The sequence below is a fragment of the Physella acuta genome, unplaced genomic scaffold (assembly GCF_028476545.2).
Source record: "Physella acuta isolate Inbredline_101_S28 unplaced genomic scaffold, ASM2847654v3 ptg000569l, whole genome shotgun sequence".
Lineage (NCBI taxonomy): Eukaryota > Metazoa > Mollusca > Gastropoda > Physidae > Physella > Physella acuta.
In genome coordinates, this window is record NW_026732088.1 from 118,565 (window position 1) to 142,009 (window position 23,445).

The 23,445-nt window shown below is 40.9% G+C and overlaps 1 protein-coding gene across 2 annotated transcripts in view; it reads left to right on the forward strand.

Moving 5' to 3' along the window:
* The window catches only part of LOC131946732 (peroxidase), a 51,806-nt gene extending 29,651 nt beyond the window's left edge, over window positions 1-22,155 (forward strand). Inside the window, exons 3-16 of one of the 2 annotated variants that reach the window (XM_059307665.1) lie at window positions 2,955-3,055; window positions 3,323-3,437; window positions 3,993-4,163; window positions 4,817-4,883; window positions 8,421-8,524; window positions 8,697-8,801; window positions 12,034-12,224; window positions 12,574-12,708; window positions 15,751-15,855; window positions 16,068-16,210; window positions 19,179-19,391; window positions 19,879-20,048; window positions 21,122-21,224; window positions 21,856-22,155. In XM_059307665.1, coding sequence (XP_059163648.1) covers window positions 2,955-3,055; window positions 3,323-3,437; window positions 3,993-4,163; window positions 4,817-4,883; window positions 8,421-8,524; window positions 8,697-8,801; window positions 12,034-12,224; window positions 12,574-12,708; window positions 15,751-15,855; window positions 16,068-16,210; window positions 19,179-19,391; window positions 19,879-20,048; window positions 21,122-21,224; window positions 21,856-21,928 — 1,796 coding nt within the window. In that variant the 3' untranslated portion in view covers window positions 21,929-22,155. The remainder of the gene's footprint in view (window positions 1-2,954; window positions 3,056-3,322; window positions 3,438-3,992; window positions 4,164-4,816; window positions 4,884-8,420; window positions 8,525-8,696; window positions 8,802-12,033; window positions 12,225-12,573; window positions 12,709-15,750; window positions 15,856-16,067; window positions 16,211-19,178; window positions 19,392-19,878; window positions 20,049-21,121; window positions 21,225-21,855) is intronic. The other variant, XM_059307663.1, reaches the window with a different exon arrangement.
* Window positions 22,156-23,445: the final 1,290 nt, after the last annotated feature.

A 23,445-nucleotide genomic window follows, 5' to 3' on the forward strand; every position in this document is an offset into this window, starting at 1 on the left:
ACTTGGGTCCTACACACTTGGGTCTTACAAGCTCACACTTGTGTCCTACATGCTCACACTTGGGTCCTACACACTTGCACTTGGGTCCTACACACTTGGGTCCTACATGCTCATACTTGGGTCCTACACACTTGGGTCCTACATGCTCATACTTTGGTCCTACACACTTGGGTTCTAAAAAATGGGGTCCTACACACTTGTGTCCTACACACTTTGGTCCTACATGCTCACACTTGGGTCCTACACACTTGGGTCCTACACACTTGGGTCCTACATGCTCACGATGGGTCCTACACACTTGGGTCCTACATGCTCACACTTGGGTCCTACACACTTGGGTCCTACATGCTCATACTTGGGTCCTACATGCTCACATTTGGGTCCTACACACTTGGGTCCTACACACTTGGGTCCTACATGCTCACACTTGGGTCCTACACACTTTGGTCCTACGTGCTCACACTTGGGTCGTACACACTTGGGTCATACATGCTCACACTTGGGTCCTACACACTTGGGTCCTACATGCTCACACTTGGGTCGTACACACTTGGGTCCTACATGCTCACACTTGGGTCGCACACACTTGGGTCCTACATGCTCATACTTGGGTCCTACATGCTCACACTTGGGTCCTACACACTTGGGTCCTACATGCTCATACTTGGGTCCTACATGCTCACACTTGGGTCCTACACACTTGGGTCCTACATGCTCACACTTGGGTCGTACACACTTGGGTCCTATATGCTCACACTTGGGTCCTACACACTTGGGTCCTACATGCTCACACTTGGGTCCTACACACTTGGGTCCTACATGCTCACACTTGGGTCCTACACACTTGGGTCCTACATGCTCATACTTGGGTCCTACACACTTGGGTCCTACATGCTCACACTTGGGTCCTACACACTTGGGTCCTACATGCTCATACTTGGGTCCTACATGCTCACATTTGGGTCCTACACACTTGGGTCCTACACACTTGGGTCCTACATGCTCACACTTGGGTCCTACACACTTTGGTCCTACGTGCTCACACTTGGGTCGTACACACTTGGGTCATACATGCTCACACTTGGGTCCTACACACTTGGGTCCTACATGCTCACACTTGGGTCCTACACACTTGGGTCCTACATGCTCACACTTGGGTCCTACACACTTGGGTCCTACATGCTCATACTTGGGTCCTACATGCTCACATTTGGGTCCTACACACTTGGGTCCTACACACTTGGGTCCTACATGCTCACATTTGGGTCCTACATGCTCACATTTGGGTCCTACACACTTGGGTCCTACACACTTGGGTCATACATGCTCACACTTGGGTCCTACACACTTGGGTCCTACATGCTCACACTTGGGTCCTACATGCTCACATTTGGGTCCTACACACTTGGGTCCTACACACTTGGGTCATACATGCTCACACTTGGGTCCTACACACTTGGGTCCTACATGCTCACACTTGGGTCCTACATGCTTGGGTCCTACATGCTCACACTTGGGTCCTACACACTTGGGTCCTACATGCTCATACTTGGGTCCTACATGCTCACATTTGGGTCCTACACACTTGGGTCCTACACACTTGGGTCCTACATGCTCACATTTGGGTCGTACACACTTGGGTCCTACATGCTCACACTTGGGTCGCACACACTTGGGTCCTACATGCTCATACTTGGGTCCTACATGCTCACACTTGGGTCCTACACACTTGGGTCCTACATGCTCATACTTGGGTCCTACATGCTCACACTTGGGTCCTACACACTTGGGTCCTACATGCTCACACTTGGGTCGTACACACTTGGGTCCTATATGCTCACACTTGGGTCCTACACACTTGGGTCATACATGCTCACACTTGGGTCTTACACACTTGGGTCCTACATGCTCACACTTGGGTCCTACACACTTGGGTCCTACATGCTCACACTTGGGTCCTACACACTTGGGTCCTACATGCTCACACTTGGGTCCTACACACTTGGGTCATACATGCTCACACTTGGGTCCTACACACTTGGGTCCTACATGCTCACACTTGGGTCCTACACACTTGGGTCCTACATGCTCACACTTTGGTCCTACACACTTGGGTCCTACATGCTCACACTTGGGTCGTACACACTTGGGTCCTACACACTTGGGTCCTACACACTTGGGTCCTACACACTCGGGACCTACATGCGCATACTTGGGTCCTACATGCTCACACTTGGGTCCTACACACTTGGGTCCTACATGCTCACACTTTGGTCCTACACACTTGGGTCCTACATGCTCACACTTGGGTCCTACACACTTGGGTCCTACACACTTGGGTCCTACACACTTGGGACCTACATGCGCATACTTGGGTCCTACATGCTCACACTTGGGTCCTACACACTTGGGTCCTACACACTTGGGTCCTACATGCTCACACTTGGGTCCTACACACTTGGGTCCTACACACTTGGGTCCTACATGCTCACACTTGGGTCGTACACACTTGGGTCCTACACACTTGGGTCCTACACACTTGGGTCCTACATGCTCACACTTGGGTCCTACACACTTGGGTCCTACATGCTCACACTTGGGTCCTACACACTTGGGTCCTACATGCTCATACTTGGGTCCTACACACTTGGGTCCTACATGCTCACACTTGGGTCCTACACACTTGGGTCCTACATGCTCACACTTGGGTCCTAAACACTTGGGTCCTACATGCTCACACTTGGGTCCTACACACTTGGGTCCTACATGCTCATACTTGTGTCCTACATGCTGACACTTGGGTCCTACACACTTCGGTCCTACACACTTGGGTCCTATATGCTCACACTTGGATTCTACACACTTGGGTCCTACACACTTGGGTCCTACATGCTCACTGTCGGGTCCTACATGCTCACACTTGAGTCCTACACTGTTGGGTCCTATCTCCACAGATGGCATGTACCGGATGTGTGTCCATGCCGAGACCTTGAACAGACGAGCTCCAGACCCCAACAGCAGCCTGGGCATCAACCTGACCTTGAACTACAATAACGTGAGTCTTAGTCACCTTGAGTTGCTACTCACCTTTTGTTTACACCTACACTTTGTCCTGAAATCTCTACTTTCTATGTGATTATTCTAGCTTTTTCGTTCTAGTTTTTTATTCTTATCTGATTAATTATTTTATTTAACTATATTTTAAATATAGGCCCCAATAAGGTGGGTTTTTAAATTATTTTAAGATAATTCATTTTAAATCCGTGACCACATTGAGATTCCTAACGTGACGCATTCAAATTTCTAACGTAAACCATTCCAGAGCTGCCCAGTAGGCGGGGTCTACCGGACCATAGATGGGACCTGTGCTCACCCAAAAAACTACGGCGCCGCCTTCATGTCTTTTATACGACTCCTGCCTTCCCGCTATGAAGACGGTAAACAGATTGTGTTCAGTTTTCTACGTAAACAAATTTAAGGTCCCAAACTAGAATATAGCGGGAAAATATTTAAAATTCACAACTTTTTTTTATACATGTAACTAGCGACAGTTTTAAGTACAAATGGTGGTGGTACGGTGGTAGCGGGGGTGGTTTAAGTTAAGGGCTTGGATGGGGTATAGGAGGGGGGGGGGGTGATATGGTGGCTTAAGCTTGAGGTGAGGTCAGTGGCTGAGGTGTGGATTTGGCCGTAATCGCGAAGACGTGTTGGAAAAAACGTGTAGAAAAAAACAGCTACAATTATAACGTGTGCACGTACATTTCATTTTTGTATGTACAAACTACCATGTATATGTACACACTACCTTGTGTATGTACAAACTACCAAGTAAATATACAAACTACCATGTGTATGTACAAACTACCATGTGTATATACAAACTACCATGTATATGTACAAAATTATATTACGTACACTTTCATTTGGTGTATTGAATTATTATATCTATGTGATTTCATTATTTTTACCCCCCCCCCCCCACACACACACAGGCTTGGAGAAACCAGTGACCCACAGTGTGACGGGGAAACCACTGCCCAGTGCTCGAGTGGTCAGTCGCGTCGTGCACACTGACGACAACTTGGCGTCCCAGTTCACCATCATGTTGATGCAGTGGGGTCAGCTCATGGATCACGACATGGTCTCCACACCCCTCGTCGTAGGTCAGTAGGACAGTGTCCACCATGGCCGCGGACTGGCCGGCCAAAGGCCGAAATCAAGTAGTTTCGGACTTTGACCGGTCGATGGGAGGCGATATTGGCCAATGCGCGCATTGGCCGGCCAATGCATGCTTTGGCCGACTTCGGGCTTTGACCGTAACATATATATAAGCTGACCCGCGCCGTAAGCATTAGCCGCTATTTAGTTGTTTTATTTTCTACATTTCAGTAATTCATAATTTGTGAATTTGACACTACCCTCTCTTCCCCCTCCTCCATTCCCTGCCCCCTTCGTGAAAGCAGCCGTCTGTGACGACAGTTTACAGACGACAATGAAAAGATCAAGCAGAACTTCTTACCTCTCCTTAGTTTCAAATTGTTTAAAAGCTAAATTATCTGCCCCTAATGGCCGTCACTTTGTAAACATGCGGGGTGAACCACAGCTCACCAGACTGGTGGGGAGGGTGTGGTACCGATATGCCTAGAGAGCGCGGTAGGAACGGCTAAGTCCTTACGTGGTGGTGTCTCGCATGGTCCCCACGTAGAGAATGATATATATAGATATATAGCTATATTTAGACTGTTGTTTGAACAATGCTGCTGTTTTATATATGAAACAATCAACCTGTATTAATTGTAATTTTCCATGTTTGAAGAGAACACGCGCAGCATTGTCACGTGCTGTGGACCCAACAAGACCCTACCCACAGGTCCAGTACATCCGTAAGTTGTTCTTGGTCATTCTCTCTGTGTTGGTCAATCTGTTGGTCAATCTCCCTGTGTTGGTCAATCTCTCTGTGTTGGTCATTCTCTCTGTGTTGGTCAATCTGTTGGTCAATCTCTCTGTGTTGGTCAATCTCCCTGTGTTGGTCAATCTCTCTGTGTTGGTCAATCTGTTGGTCAATCTCTCTGTGTTGGTCATTCTCTCTGTGTTGGTCAATCTGTTGGTCAATCTCTCTGTGTTGGTCAATCTCCCTGTGTTGGTCAATCTCTCTGTGTTGGTCAATCTCCCTGTGTTGGTCAATCTCCCTGTGTTGGTCAATCTCCCTGTATTGGTCAATCTCCCTGTGTTGGTCAATCTCCCTGTGTTGGTCAATCTCCCTGTGTTGGTCAATCTCCCTGTGTTGGTCAATCTCTCTGTGTTGGTCAATCTCTCTGTGTTGGTCAATCTCTCTGTGTTGGTCAATCTCCCTGTGTTGGTCATTCTCTCTGTGTTGGTCAATCTCCCTGTGTTGGTCAATCTCTCTGTGTTGGTCAATCTGTTGGTCAATCTCCCTGTGTTGGTCAATCTCCCTGTGTTGGTCATTCTCTCTGTGTTGGTCAATCTGTTGGTCAATCTCTCTGTGTTGGTCAATCTCTCTGTGTTGGCCAATCTCTCTGTATCTTACTCAACGTGAAACTTTGAAAGTTGTTGAGAATACTCATGGAGAGGTTTCTGCGGAATTATTTTTTTTTCCAAATTTGCAGGGGTGGCGCCCCGGCAGGGCAGGATTTGTTTTTTCTCTTTTTTATAAAAATAAAAATCGATTGCGGTTTAACACCGTTCATCCGATCGCCATCAAAATTTGGGGAGTTGATGAAAACACTCCAAGTGAGGTTTCTGAAAAAAAAATCTTTTGTAACTACGCAAAGGCGGCGCCATGTGAGGGTGCAATTTCTCTCAGTACACAGTATTAAAAAACAAGTTAATAAAAAGTCTAGTGACAATTTAAGCGCAATTTCCTTAATTAATTTTTTGTGACCGAACGAAAGGATATTTTTGAAAACTTTCTTCGGCAATATTGTTCTAAATTATGGCAGGAATCGATTGGTAAATGTTTCAAGTTGCCAAGTGGTCTGGTTGCCGAGATATGGGCAAAAAACTGCATTTTTTCGAGGTTTTTTGGCTTTTCCGGGAAATCCAGGAAGGAATTCCGGAATTTTTTTGGCCCACAATCATCCTCGCAACTTGCCTAACATATTTGCTTTGAAACTAGTCCTCGATATTGCTTTGTTGAGGAGGAGATACGACTTAAAGCTGCGGACACACATCCACACATCCATCCATCCATCCATCCATCCATCCAGAAATGACGAATTATTAAACGCAATTGCCAGTATGGAAATTGCGCTAAAAGTCGGATGCGGTTCGACACCGTTCATCCGATCGCGATGAAACTTTGGGAAGTTGATTAAAACACCCCAGGAGAGGTTTCCGTAAAAAGCATTTTTAATTTTGCAGAGGTGGCGCCCCGAGAGGATGCAATTCTTCTCTATATAAGATATATTTTTAAAAATAAAAGTCGGATGCGGTTCGACACCGTTTATCCGAGTGCCATGAAACTGTGGGGAGTTGATGAATACTCCCGAGAAGCTTTCTGGGGAGAAAGAATTAATTTCGTACCGGCAGTCTCCCGCAGGATGCGATTTGGCGCCCTGGTCTTTCCAGTGAGCGCTATGGCGACTACGTTTGGTCTAAAATGTGTGATAGACAATGGATAAGATGGGCCGCTACAGTCGCTCACTATATTGAATCAGGCATGTCCGCCAGCGCCCTGGTAGGGTTTGATTTGGCTGCAAACAAAAATTTTAGTTTAGTCCCCCAAACGCTCACATGGGACGTCGAGGGCCCTGTAATACGTTTTATTTTAATAATCAGAAAAAAATAACCAAGGTTAGATTATTAACTGGATTAATTTCCTATAGTCGCAAAAATATCCAAACAGTTTCGTCACTTCGCAAATGATATAATTAGCATCTATTTTTAGACGATCAAATCAGAAATTGAGATCGAGCTTCTAATAATACACCATTAGTAACGTTAACAAATTGCATCAGTCACATTGATATTTATAACACGTCAAATATTTTTTCGACGGGTTAAAGAAAAACTCCTGTTCATTTGTGTCAATTTAGCGAATGACGCAATCTGCATCATTATTAACAGGATGCTATTTGGCAATATGGTTTATCCTATGAGCACGATGGCGCCTATGTTAGTTTTAAGTAGCCAGGGGCCGTACGCGGCGCCTCAGCGGTAGTGTAATTGGGGGCTCCCAAGAGCGCCCTCTACGTCCTTGACATATGGGTGGTCACCGAAGTGTGCTCTACCTCATTAATAGTGATTAACGTACACTCAAGGTTTTCATGTGTGGTAGTGTAGGTAAGCCCGTGTCCTGATAATTATGATCCAATAGCAGGCATTGTTTACATTTAAATAACTCAGTTTTAGAAAACAAAGTCACGCGTTTAAGAACATAGGATTAGTAACGCATTGATGAAACCCTTCTTATATTTCGTCAAACTTTCTTCTATCCAGGCAGTAACGCGCGGGGACGAGTATGCTAGTAATATGTAAAGCATAAACGAATAAATGGATGAACACACACACACACACACACACACACACACACACACACACACACACACATATATATATATATATATATATACATATATATATATATATATATATATATATATATATATATATATATATATATATATATATATATATATATATATATATATATATATATATATATATATATATATAGATTTATTTATTTATATATATATATATATATATATATATATATATATATATATATATATATATATATATATATATATATATATATATATATATATATATATATATATATATAAATAAATCAATATATATATATATATATATATATATATATATATATATACTCTCACTGGACAATATCTCGCATTATATATATATATATATATATATATATATATATATATATATATATATATATATATATATATATATATATATATATATATATATATATATATATGCCCTATATATGTGTGCATCAGAGGCGTCGCGAGTCGGGGGCGTGGGGTGCGAACCGCATTGAGCGACACCATTTAGGGGGGACGACACACCACGGCGGAAACTTTAAAATCGGTTCAATTAAGGATTAGATAGAGTTAATCCACATGTATTAATAACTGACTATAGATAAACATCATTACTATTAACTGTGCACACTTTAAAACTATTGCCCGGGGGAGTGGGGGACACCAACTGCAAAATTTACAGAGGAAAGAAGGTTTTGTTTAGTATTTGGAATATACATATAATTTTATTCGGGGGGGGGGGTGACACCATGTAGTACCGCACCGGGTGACACTCTACCTAGCGACGCCATTGGTGTGCTTATCCACATATACATGCATTCTTCATTTTGGATTAAGTCTGAATTCATTATCTTTTTCTTACCCCCCCCCCCCCCCCACCAGAGAGTGTTTCCCTATAACCTTTGACAGTGACCCCAACTTTCAAGGCCAGTGCATGGAGTTTGTCCGCTCTATTCCTTACTTCAACAAGAAGGGCAAGGTCATACGTGAGTACCGCCGTCAAGGTCGTCAAATATTATTTAAGTGTTAGAACTGTCGGTTACTTTTTGTGTTTCTTTTAGGCTTTCTGTGGGTGGAGAAAGAGCGCATTTTTTTTAGTCAAATCGCTTTTTTTCTGCTTTAGTTTTTAAACACTTCCGTTTTTTTTTGGTCTGGCAGTGCCCCGTGAAACAATCAACATCGTGACGTCATTCATCGACGCTTCCACAGTCTACGGCAGCACTGAGGCCATCAACAAGAGGCTGAGGGATCAGGGTGGGAAGGGTAAAGATGTTGACATCATTCATCATGGGTACACGTCATGCCAAACATCATTACGTTACATTATATCTCACATTATATCACTGGACCACATCTCACATTATATCACTGGACCACATTATATCACTGGACCACACCTCACATTATATCACTAGACCACATTATATCACTGGACCACATCTCACATTATATCACTGGACCACATCTCACATTATATCACTGGACCACATTATATCACTGGACCACATTATATCACTGGACCACATTATATCACTGGACCAAATCTCACATTATATCACTGGACCACATCTCACATTATATCACTGGACCACATCTCACATTATATCACTGGACCACATTATATCACTGGACCACATTATATCACTGGACCACATTATATCACTGGACCAAATCTCACATTATATCACTGGACCAAATCTCACATTATATCACTGGACCACATCTCACATTATATCACTAGACCACATTATATCACTGGACCACACCTCACATTATATCACTAGACCACATTATATCACTGGACCACATCTCACATTATATCACTGGACCACATCTCACATTATATCACTGGACCACATCTCACATTATATCACTGGACCACATTATATCACTGGACCACATCTCACATTATATCACTGGACCACATCTCACATTATATCACTGGACCACATCTCACATTATATCACTGGACCACATCTCACATTATATCACTGGACCACATTATATCACTGGACCACATTATATCACTGGACCACATTATATCACTGGACCAAATCTCACATTATATCACTGGACCACATCTCACATTATATCACTAGACCACATTATATCACTGGACCACATCTCACATTATATCACTGGACCACATTATATCACTAAACCACATCTCACATTATATCACTGGACCACATTATATCACTGGACCACATCTCACATTATATCACTAGACCACATTATATCACTGGACCACATTATATCACTGGACCACATTATATCACTGGACCACATTATATCACTGGACGAAATCTCACATTATATCACTGGACCACATCTCACATTATATCACTAGACCACATTATATCACTGGACCACATTATATCACTGGACCACATTATATCACTGGACCACATTATATCACTGGACCAAATCTCACATTATATCACTGGACCACATCTCACATTATATCACTAGACCACATTATATCACTGGACCACACCTCACATTATATCACTAGACCACATTATATCACTGGACCACATCTCACATTATATCACTGGACCACATCTCACATTATATCACTGGACCACATCTCACATTATATCACTGGACCACATTATATCACTAAACCACATCTCACATTATATCACTGGACCACATTATATCACTGGACCACATTATATCACTGGACCACATTATATCACTGGACCACATTATATCACTGGACCACATTATATCACTGGACCAAATCTCACATTATATCACTGGACCACATCTCACATTATATCACTGGACCACATCTCACATTATATCACTGGACCACATTATATCACTGGACCACATTATATCACTGGACCACATTATATCACTGGACCACATTATATCACTGGACCAAATCTCACATTATATCACTGGACCAAATCTCACATTATATCACTGGACCACATCTCACATTATATCACTAGACCACATTATATCACTGGACCACACCTCACATTATATCACTAGACCACATTATATCACTGGACCACATCTCACATTATATCACTGGACCACATCTCACATTATATCACTGGACCACATCTCACATTATATCACTGGACCACATTATATCACTGGACCACATCTCACATTATATCACTGGACCACATCTCACATTATATCACTGGACCACATCTCACATTATATCACTGGACCACATTATATCACTGGACCACATTATATCACTGGACCACATTATATCACTGGACCAAATCTCACATTATATCACTGGACCACATCTCACATTATATCACTAGACCACATTATATCACTGGACCACATCTCACATTATATCACTGGACCACATTATATCACTAAACCACATCTCACATTATATCACTGGACCACATTATATCACTGGACCACATCTCACATTATATCACTAGACCACATTATATCACTGGACCACATTATATCACTGGACCACATTATATCACTGGACCACATTATATCACTGGACCAAATCTCACATTATATCACTGGACCACATCTCACATTATATCACTAGACCACATTATATCACTGGACCACATTATATCACTGGACCACATTATATCACTGGACCACATTATATCACTGGACCAAATCTCACATTATATCACTGGACCACATCTCACATTATATCACTAGACCACATTATATCACTGGACCACACCTCACATTATATCACTAGACCACATTATATCACTGGACCACATCTCACATTATATCACTGGACCACATCTCACATTATATCACTGGACCACATCTCACATTATATCACTGGACCACATTATATCACTAAACCACATCTCACATTATATCACTGGACCACATTATATCACTGGACCACATTATATCACTGGACCACATTATATCACTGGACCAAATCTCACATTATATCACTGGACCACATCTCACATTATATCACTAGACCACAGTATATCACTGGACCACATCTCACATTATATCACTAGACCACATTATATCACTGGACCACATCTCACATTATATCACTAGACCACATTATATCACTGGACCACATCTCACATTATATCACTGGACCACATCTCACATTATATCACTGGACCACATCTCACATTATATCACTGGACCACATCTCACATTATATCACTGGACCACATCTCACATTATATCACTGGACCACATTATATCACTGGACCACATCGCACATTATATCCCTGGACCACATCTCACATTATATCACTGGACCACATTATATCACTGGACCACATCTCACATGATATCAATTGACCACATTATATCACTGGACCACATTATATCACTGGACCACATCTCACATTATATCACTGGACCACATCTCACATTATACCACTGGATCACATCTTACATTATTCTTTTGTCTACACACACAAACACACACACACACATACACACATACGCTTCATTTTGGAGCATCTTCTGATTTCTGAAGTGTGAGCTGCCTGTTGCCTAGGTTACCTGTTCCAACTGAACAACGGCAAGCCAATCAGCAACGGAAAGAACGACTGCCTGAAGCGGCCAGGGAGGAACGACGTCTGCTACCTGGCGGGGGACGAGAGGATCAACGAACAGCCGGGTCTGACAGCCCTGCACACCATCTTCATGCTCAAACACAACCAGTGGGCCCTGGAGCTCAGAGAGAAGGTTTAACTTTGGTTTAACTGGGTTTAGCATTTGCTATAAATGCCATGTCTAACCTTTACCATCAACTTTTGCCACTGTATTTAACCTTTACCCCACTGTTAACCTTTACCACACTTTGTTGACCTTTACCACAGTGTGTTAACCTTTACCCCACTGAGCTAACCCTCACCCCACTGTGTTAACCTTTACCCCACTGAACTAACCTTAACCACTCTGAGCTAACCTTTACTCCACTGTGTTAACCTTTACCCCACTGAGGTATCCTTTAACCTACTGTGTTGACCTTTACCCCACTGTATTAACCTTGACCCCCACTGTTTTGAGATAACCTTTACCCCCATGACCCCAGGCGCCGTGGTTGCCTGACGAAGAAGTGTACCAAAAGACGAGATCCCTGCTGATAGCTGTGACAGAGAAGATCATGTACAATGACTGGCTGCCTATCATCCTTGGCAATTACACAGTCCACAAGGAAGGAATTTACGTGAGCAGCGTTTATTTTTAACTGAACTACTAGACTACCCGTCATCCCTTGGATAACTGTGGGTTTCGGGGGTCATCCATAAAAAACATCACGTCTGTCACTTATCGTCACAAAAAAACCAGACCCCACATTCAAATAGACGTCACTCCTCAGATGTTTTTGTCTTTTAAAAACACCTATTTCGGCTGAGCATGGGTCTGACAACACTATCCCTTTATATGCTGAGATCACAAAAACAGGTCAACTCTACTTCACCTGATTTATATAAAGTAAAATATTAAGGACTGAAATAGTATAGTATATCTAGATAGAGCTAGATCTAGAATTTTCGTCTATTTAAGTCTATTTTTTGCAAAATTAACGGTATAGAATTCGCGTATGAATCTTAAGTTACGCAAATAGGCCCTAGATCGAGCATTTCCAAATTAGCATATTCCATAGCTAAACAAACAAAGATTTATATAAAACAATTAAGGCCTGGAATAGTTTAGTATATAGATTCTAGGTTCTAGATTTAGAATTTACGTTTACTCTAGATCTAAATGTAGAATTTACGTTGAGTCTAGATTCTACATCTAGAATCTAGATTAGATCTAATTTTTTGAAAATAGATCTAGAACCTAAGATAGATAAGATCTAGAGAAGTTTATTGTAAAACTAAATGAAAAAGACAGTTGAAAATTGATATAAGTGTTGGAACGTAATAAATACAGCAAACGGACGTATTGTTAAAGTTATAGCTGACAGAAAATTAGCTTTATAACGCGTTAAAGATCTGAATGGGCCACAAAATATTGTATTGGAGCCGCCATTGATTGTACTAAAAAGTAAACAAATTATGTGACGTCACTATTCCGTCAAAGTAAAGCCATTGTTTGAAACTTTTAAAATTAATGTGGTTAATCTACCAATGAATAAATCAATAAATTAATTAACGTCTTTAAATAAATTTGTGATTAACAGTCTGTCTGAAAACAAAAATTGTTCTCTACCTACATATTATTTTACAGCTCCACACATATCTCAGATTCTCTCCAGTAGTCAATCAGACAAACAAAAAAAAAAACAAAAAATAAATAAATAAATAAATATTCAAACAGGTAAACAAACTTGAGGTTTAGTAGTATATAGATATTCTTGATGTGTTGAAGGAATTTATATAAGCCGCGTTTATTTTTATCTGAACTGAAGTTAGTCACATCGTACAGTTATTCTATTGTGTTGCAATCAGAGTTTCATTCCGGCATCTCTTCGGAGGACCCCCGAACCAAAATAATTTATATAGAAAATATATACTTTTACTTGTCCGTCCCCTGTACCACCCCCCGTCCCCCCCCCCCCCCGTCCCCCCGTCGGAATTTATTTAGTACGACCCCCCCCCCCACCCCGGAAAAAAAAGTCTGAAAGAAACACCAGGTTGCAATCAGCTAAACAGGCATGACACGGTGGCGGAACTAGAAAAAAAGCCCCCTACCCCCAGCGCAGAATTTTTTTTGGGCCCCCTATATATATATATATATATATATATATATATATATATATATATATATATAATTTTAACATGTAACATGTGACGTTTATTGCGTTCTTGTCACAACAATAAATACTGTTCCGTTTGCATAATTAAAAATGTGTTTCTACATTCGAATATGCCTTTATTTTTATTTTCCTTCTTTAAATAAAATTTAGTTTATACATTTAAAACATCCAGCATATTATTTTCAACAAAAGTCTGTATCTTTAAGTTCTCCATATATCGCTGAACATACTGATCAAATAGCCTGTAAAATATTGCGAAGAGAGAGAGAGAGAGAGAGAGAGAGAGAAGTGCGCACATGGGCTTTTATATATTAGGATGTTCAATTAATTCTAAACGTTTTAATTAATGTCTAAATAATCATATAAAAAATAATCTTACCTTCCCTTTTTTGTGAATTAGATGCGCCTAATACTAAGCAAGTAAATTAATATCTGCTTACTAGTGCTGTCTAGTGTCTGACAAAATGTGCTGAAGTGGTGAATGTATGGTTTAGAAATAGTTCATAAGCGAGACATTTATCTATTCGATACTTGCAGACTAAGAAAGAGGGATGGGATGGGGGTCGGCTCGGACAAAACTTGGGCACGCTACGCCTCTGATTGTGGGGAAATAGAATTCGGCCTTGACGATGGTTAAAAAAAAAACACAATTATAAATTACATTTTTAAATATATAAATAATTGTACGACAATTTTCCAGCAACCCCATCCGCCACAGTACACTTTAACACATTGGTCGAACAGTTACGTGTCCCCTATTTTCCTCTCGAATGGGGGAAAAAGAAGTCTCAGAAGTAAATAAATTTGAAGTTTTGCCTAGATCTATATTTTACGCTATAGTTTTTGTAATGGATTTTAATGTTTGCGGAAGAGGGTGGTATTGTGACTGTAAAATAATATAATCGTATTGCAGCTACAGTATTTTTTTACAATCCAAATATCAAGACAAAAATGCACGAAAATTAAATTCATTTATTTTTTAAAATATAAATTATGGTCGGCTGTGGGTCCCCCTAAATGGCATGCCCCCCCCCCCCCTGCACTGCGGGGTCTGGCGGCACTGTAGTTCCGCCCTTGGCATGACAGTGTTGACTAACAATTAGCTCCTGTTATTTTACGACATTTGCCATTGATGTCTCGAACTAGCTGGACAACAAACGGTTCGTCTAATGAACGTCTGACCACAAATAACCGCGTTAGGATCTAAAAGGACGTTAGTACCCGTGGTAAATTCTAAACACCGAAACATGTTTGCTTGGGGGGGGGGGGTTAGACTCTCCGGGCAGAAGTAGGAGTTTGTTGTGATTATACGTTCATGCAGTTGGTGTAGGCTGTCGATTGTTTGTACATTTCCCTCCAAATCTGCTGGGTGTATTGTCATCAGATGCTTAGTGGAAGCAACAACAATTGGACTTATAACTTAAATGCTGGTCACCCCACCCTCACGTACTTAATTCTTAATTGATTGAACTTTTTGTTAAAGAAATGTATTATTATTTTCAGACCCCACTTAACAAAGTGACTTACTTTGATAAAAATGTCAATCCATCTATTTTCAACGCTTTTTCAACTGCTGTGTTTAGATTTGGGCACACCTTGATCCCGAAGGTAGGTAAACTTGTCAAATCATTTTTGAAGGTATCACCTAGTCATGTCATATTTGAAGCTATCGATTTGTCAAGAGATGTTAAAAATCCCATGTAGAGATGTGATTGTGATGTTATAAATTCCAGGTAGAGATTTGATTGTGATGTTATAGATCCTAGGTAGAGATGTGATTGTGATGTTATAGATCATCTCTTACTGTTTTTACCTGACAGAAACTGTTTATCGGCGGCGACAGTCGGCAGAACTTGAGGGACCTTTTCTTCCAACCCTACCTGCTGTTTGAGAGGTCTGACCTAATGACCACCAACCTTGTGAGCGGCGAGACAGACGAGGACAGGTCCTTAAGTTTCGACAGGTACACCTTTTACTTGATTGCATTACATCTTGCCTGGATCTCTGCATTAAAGAGAAATAAATATCACGGATTCTTGTTTCGCTATCCGATAAGTAAAATAGCAGACTGACGGAGCGGGTGGGTGGAATGCGAAGCTCTTTGCCAAATTTTAAGAGAGAAGAAAATTAGTATATTGTACCGATTAGATAATTTTTTATGGATTTTTACTTTCTCGTATATACAAAGTATAGAGAAAGTCTTGTAATCGTGCAAAAAAAAAAATCGAGATTTTTACAAATCTCGACGTTTTACACCTCACTGATACGGAAAAACATAATTTTGCAATCTTGTCCATATCTCTGTCTGTCTGTCTGTGTGTGTGTGTGTGTCCGTGTGTAAACATGATAACTTGAGTACCGTTACAGCTAGGTTGATGAAATTTCATATATAAGTATTTTATCAAAATCGTAGATCCAATATCAACTTTTGAGCGATTTACGATAACCGGAAGTGGTACTTTTCCTACTTTGAATTTTTCAAAAGCCTATAACTTGAGTACTCTTTCAGATAGATAAATGAAATTTCACATGTAAGTAAAAGATCTAATTCTCTACCTTTTATCAAATTTTGAGTAATTTCCGTTGACCGGAAGTAGTAATTTACGCTACTTCCAATTTCTCAAAAAAAACTAATGTAAATTTTTAAAGTACTAATAATATTGCGCACTATTATGCACTCTTTTTTATTTGGCGTTCACTTGGTGTGCAATTCTTTTGTCTACGAGATTTTATTCTATTTTTAAAACTTTAAAGTATTTAAAATGGATTAAAAATCATGTCTATAGCCCGAGTTCCCATCCCCTGTTATTTTATATAAGAATATTCGAGAAAGTTTAGGGGAGATCACTCCCGGTTTATTTCATAACAAGTTCTAATACTACAATTTGTATATAGATAAGACCACTAAACTCTCTATATATATATATACGGAAACCGGCTCAGGAGTTGGACTCCCATTAGCCAGGCAGGCCTCAGTGTAGCAAACTGTTGGACTCCCATTAGCAAGGCAGGCCTCAGTGTAGCAAACTCCGACACATGGTGGTAGTAGCAAGTCGTTTAGTGTCGGTTTGATCGCTACACGTCGGTCGCTTCTCCGTCGGCTCTCATCGGGCTTTCCTTCCCCACCCACCAGACGCGGGACGTCTTCCTACCGCCTGGTACCCAGCTTGATCGTGGGGGGCGTTCGGCCAGATCAAAAGCCTCTAGTTCCTGTTAGCTACCACTAGCCATTCCGCACCCACTAGGGGGGTCATGAGCTTGGTCCGACTAATGGCACTCTTCCGAAGCCACGTGAAGGCCGCAGCTTAGAGTCAAAATATCTGGTTAGGGTCAAGAGCAGACCTCTTTTGGTTCCCGGCAGTCTTGCACCTCACCTCCCCACGCTATAATGTAGGGGATTTGGGAGTCCCACATACCAGGCTCTTCGGAAGACCACTAAACTAAATGGTACAACACGACGACTGCTTTGTTAGTTTGTTTAACCTAACTGATAATTGAAAACTGAAATATACTATTATCGAAATTGTTCTAAAGACACGAACAAAAGAATACCAAATTAACTTGCACCTTTTACAAACTACACGCTAAAGCAGTGGTTCTTAATTTATTTCGTGAAGGTACCGAACTCCACCAGTTTCAAACGCGCATTCACCAAACCCTTCATTGTCCACACTGAAAAAATCAGATCGTGAATCATATCTTCTTCTTCTTCTTTCTTAATGTTAGTGTTGGAAGGGATCCCTGTCAACTGGTTATGCGCCATCGAGGCTGTTGACTCCGATTTCAACCTGCTTTTCATTTTGGATTTGCTTTCATAGCCTTTGTCCATCCAAGAACAAACTACAATGCAGCAGTTGTTTGATTTCTGGGTGAATCATATGAGTCGGGTGTGTTTCTTGACCTCTTCGGAAGCCCCGAGACTGACTTACCGAACCTCTTGGGTTCGATGGAACTCACTGTTCAAAATTTACTCTTTTGATTTTCTTCTTTTTATTCGTTTCATCTTCCTAAGGAGCGTAGGTGTAGGCAACACTTTGTCAACTCACTTGATTTGTATCAAAGATCGAACCTTAATACTCCAGCCTCCCCCATCTCTATTTCAAACGATTTCCTTCATGACTTATTTGATCTCTTTCTCTTCCTCTTTCCCCGTGGACTTTACACAAGCACCTGCTTAGTGATGTTATTTTCTGTCTTTCTGCTATTGTGCCCTAACCACCACTTTTTCATTCTCCACTGTCTGTAACCTAACTCCGAGCAATGCAGTAAAAGAGACGTCATATTTAGCTATAGATCATGAATGATTTTTTAAACAATGCATAAGAATTCCACATTGGCTTAGAATGTTAATACACATCTTACCGCTGCTAATTCTAATCTGAACGTCATAGTCGGTGCCACTATCATTAAACCGGTCATTACTGCTGTTTCGACCAGTACAATTTGTTCTGCATATTTGTTGTTTACCATGTGCTAGAAGTCAGACACATCTGTGAAATCCAAAACTACAAGCTGTTCTGTCTGTTAGGTTCCAGTTTGTTTCCTCTAGCTTGTTTGATTATACAATCAACCAGTCAACAAATTACCCATGTAGTATTCCAAAATGTACAATAAATGTTTCTGATAATTTGCTATTGTATGTCAATAGTATCACCTTAATCTAACAAACTTATAATCCAACTATGTAACATCATATCATAACAGAGACTGTTCCAAAGATTATATATATTATTTTTTTTTTTTTTTAAATTTATTTATTCATTTATTTTTTTTTTTTTCTAAAAAAAAATTTATGCTATATATATGGGGGGGGGGGGGGGCGCCAAACTGAAAGTTCGCACCGGGCGCAGGGAGGGTCGCTACGCTTATCCTACCTTACTTATGTGAATGTCCTACCTTACTTATGTGAATACTGGATGTCGTATTTTCAGGTTTGCAACAACAGAGGTCACAGACCATATGTTTGAAAACCAAGAAGGACCAATGAAAGGTTTTGATTTGATGGCCTTGAACCTCCAGCGAGGACGTGACCATGGCCTTCCATCGTACAACGATTTCCGGGAACTTTGCCATCTGCCACGGGTCAAGAGTTTCAAAGATCCGGTGCTGGGGGAGGGCGGGCTGAAGTTCAAGGAGGTTTACGCGTAGGTTTTACATTTTGATTCCTTCAGCAGGTTTACGCGTAGGTTTTACAGTTTGATTCTTTCAGCAGGGTAAAAGTGGAAGTCATACCATAACCAGAATTATTTTTTTCTTGTTGTCGGGGGGAAAACTAGAGTCTACTTAGCACTTAAAAACTAGGATCAGACCTTTTTCTTCGGGGTGTGGGGGGGGGGGGGGGGGTCGAATATATATTTCGATTATCGGGGGGGGGGGGGGTGGAGTGCTCATACGGGGGGGGGGAGGCATTGCCTTCCTGTAGAGATGCCTGAAAAGACACTGGCTATGACGTTTTTCTCCTTGGGGTGGGGGGAGGGCACTTTAAATTTTCGTGGGGGGGGGGGGGCCTTTAGACTTTCTTCGGGGGGGGGGGGGGCGTCATTATAGCCTGAAAGAAAGCCTAGGTTTGATAACGTGTTAAGAAACTTGACAGCAGGAGTTCTATGAAAAGAATTTTTCCCCTACTGTCAGCCACCCAGACGACATAGAACTCTTCTCCGGTGGAATCAACGAAAAACCTTTTAAAGGCGGGATAGTGGGAGAAACATTCAACTGCCTCATTGCTCGACAGATGAAAGCCCTCAAGTATGGAGACCGCTATTTTTTCAGCCATTACAGAGGGCAGTTCGGTTTCACCAAGCGTGAGTTGTTGAATTCATTATGTCGGTAAATTATCTTAAAACTCAAAAATAAAACAAGTTAATAAAAAGTCTAGTGACAATTTAAGTGCAATTTCCTTAATTAATTTTTTGTGACCGAACGAAAGGATATTTTTGAAAACTTTCTTCGGCAATATTGTTCTAAATTATGGCAGGAATCGATTGGTACATGTTTCAAGTCTCTAAGTGGTCTGGTTGCCGAGATATGGGCCAAAAACTGCATTTTTTCGAGGTTTTTAGGCTTTTCCGGGAAATCCATGAAAGAAACCCGGAATTTTTATGGCCTATGATCATCCTCGTAACTTGCTTAACATAATTGCTTTGGAACTAGTCCTCGATATTGCTTCGTTGAGGAGGAGATACGACTTAAAGCTGCGGACACACATTCATACATCCATCCATTTATCCATCCAGAAATGACGGGTTAATAAACGCAATTCTCCAGAATGGAAATTGCGCTAAAAAAAGATTTTCCGTGGCGGAGCACGGGTATGCAGCTAGTATATATATATATATATATATATATATATATATATATATATATATATATATATATATATATATATATATATATATATATATATATATATATATATATATATATATATATATATGACCCTATATTTATAGGGGTTGGGGTCCATGGGAGGGGTTAGCACCCCGCTAACCCACCTTGCCTACGCCACTGACCACAACCAACCAAAACCAAAACACAAAAAACGCAAACATAACACAAACGCAAACACAAATACAAAGAGAAACGAAAACACAAAGACAAACTCAACCACATCCAAAAACGCAAACACAAACAGGAAGGAATTCCGGGAATTTTTTGGCCCACAATCATCCTCGGAACTTGCTTAACATAATTGCTTTTGGAACTAGTCCTCGATATTGCTCCGTTGAGGAGGAGATACGACTTAAAGCGCAGACACACATCCATCCATATACGAGTTAATAATCGCAATTGCCAGTATGGAAATAGCGCTAAAAATAGTGAGTTTAAAAAAATAATTATTTCCAATAACGAAAAGCAACGAATGTGTCTTGTTTAGGTCAGCTGAGAGAGATCCACGGCTACACGCTGGCCAAGCTCATGTGTGACACCACGGCCCTGACAGAGGTCCAGGCCAATGCTCTTAGGATAGCCGGACCCAAGTAAGTTTAGGATAGCCGGACCCAAGTAAGTTTAGGATAGTCGGACCCAAGTAAGTTTAGGATAGCCAGATCTAAGTTAGTTTAGGATAGCCGAACCCAAGTAAGTTTAGGATAGCCGGACCCAAGTAAGTTTAGGATAGCCGGACCCAAGTAAGTTTAGGATAGCCGGACCCAAGTAAGTTTAGGATAGTCGGACCCAAGTAAGTTTAGGATAGCCAGATCCAAGTTAGTTTAGGATAGCCGAACCCAAGTAAGTTTAGGATAGCCAGACCCAAGTAAGTTTAGGATAGCCAGACCCAAGTAAGTTTAGGATAGCCGGACCCAAGTAAGTTTAGGATAGCCGGACCCAAGTAAGTTTAGGATAGCCAGATCCAAGTAAGTTTAGGATAGCCGAACCCAAGTAAGTTTAGGATAGTCGGACCCAAGTAAGTTTAGGATAGCCGGACCCAAGTAAGTTTAGGATAGCCGGACCCAAGTAAGTTTAGGATAGTCGGACCCAAGTAAGTTTAGGATAGTCGGACTCAAGTAAGTTTAGGACAGTCGGACCCAAGTAAGTTTAGGATAGTCATAATCTAATATGTAACGATGTGTTCTAGAAACACGTCAGACTTGATATAACAATGTATTTCAGTAACCCAAAGGTGCCATGTTCTACGCTGCCCGGTATCAACATAGATCACTTTGCCTATGACTGGGAGCGCTAGATGTCCAAGCTAGAGTCAAGAAAACTTTCCCCATGAGACAGAAGAGTCTATTAGACCAGTGCTGGTTGTTGTGCTAGGCTGTAGTCTAGACTTTTGTCTTCTCATGTGTCGGTCTTTCATTCAATGTGGAAAATATTTCTCTATATGTATACGTGCTTGATCAAATCTTAAACGATTGCTCGGTTAGTTTTGCTATGATGTGTAAATAAAGTGATGGTCAGAGTTAGAGAGTGGAGTTGTTTTATTGGTTTGTTTATTGTTTGTGAAAGTTTTATATTACGGAAATTGTTGATTTTAAAACTCAAAATCATACTTTTTTGATTAATCATTCGATTAAACGTTTTTTTTTTTGCTTTTTTTTTTTACAGTCCGCGCATCAGAACACCATAAACAGACATTTTACGTCACAACATCATAAACAGGCATTTTACGTGATAACACCATAAACATTTTACCATAAACAGACATTTTACGTCTCAACATTATAAACATACATTTTACGTCACAACATCATAAACAGACATTTTACGTCACAACACCATAAACAGACATTTTACGTCACAACACCATAAACAGGCATTTTACGTGATAACACCATAAACAGACATTTTACGTCTCAACATCATTAACAGACATTTTACGTTACAACACCATAAACAGACATTTTACGTCGCAACACCATAAACAGACATTTTACGTCACAACACCATAAACAGACATTTTACGTCATAACACCATATACAGACATTTTACATTATAACACCATAAACAGACATTTTACGGCGGAACAAAAATACACTATCGTTTTACGTCCAGCCGCTCTGAAGAATTGATTTATTGTTACATAAGGCCATGATTGTCAGTCATGTTCAACCTTCAGTGTGATTGATGTTACTTGATCATACTCAAAAATATTTGGGCCTTTACCTCAAATTGATGAGGGGTGGAAAACTGCTGATATTACATAATGTTGTGTGGTAAGTTACCAGAGGCGTAGCAAGGGGAACAAATTAAACCTATGATTAGAACACACCACCAATGACTAGAACACAAGCACACACCCAGAACACAACCAAACACCAATGACTATAACACAATCAAACATCTAGAACACAAATACAAATGAATAGAACACTACCACACCTAGAACACAACCAAACACCAATGACTAGAACACGGCCAAACACCAATGACTAGAACACAACCACACACCTAGAACACAAACACCAATGAATAGAACACAACCACACACCTAGAGCACAACCACACACCAATGACTAGAACACAACCACACACCAATGACTAGTACACAAGCACACACCTAGAACACAACCACACACCAATGACTAGAACACTAGCACACACCTAGAACACAAGCACACACCTAGAACACAAGCACACACCAATGACTAGAACACTAGCACACACCTAGAACACTACCACACACCAATGACTAGAACACTACCACATACCTAAAACACAACCACACACCTAAAACAACCACACACCAATGACTA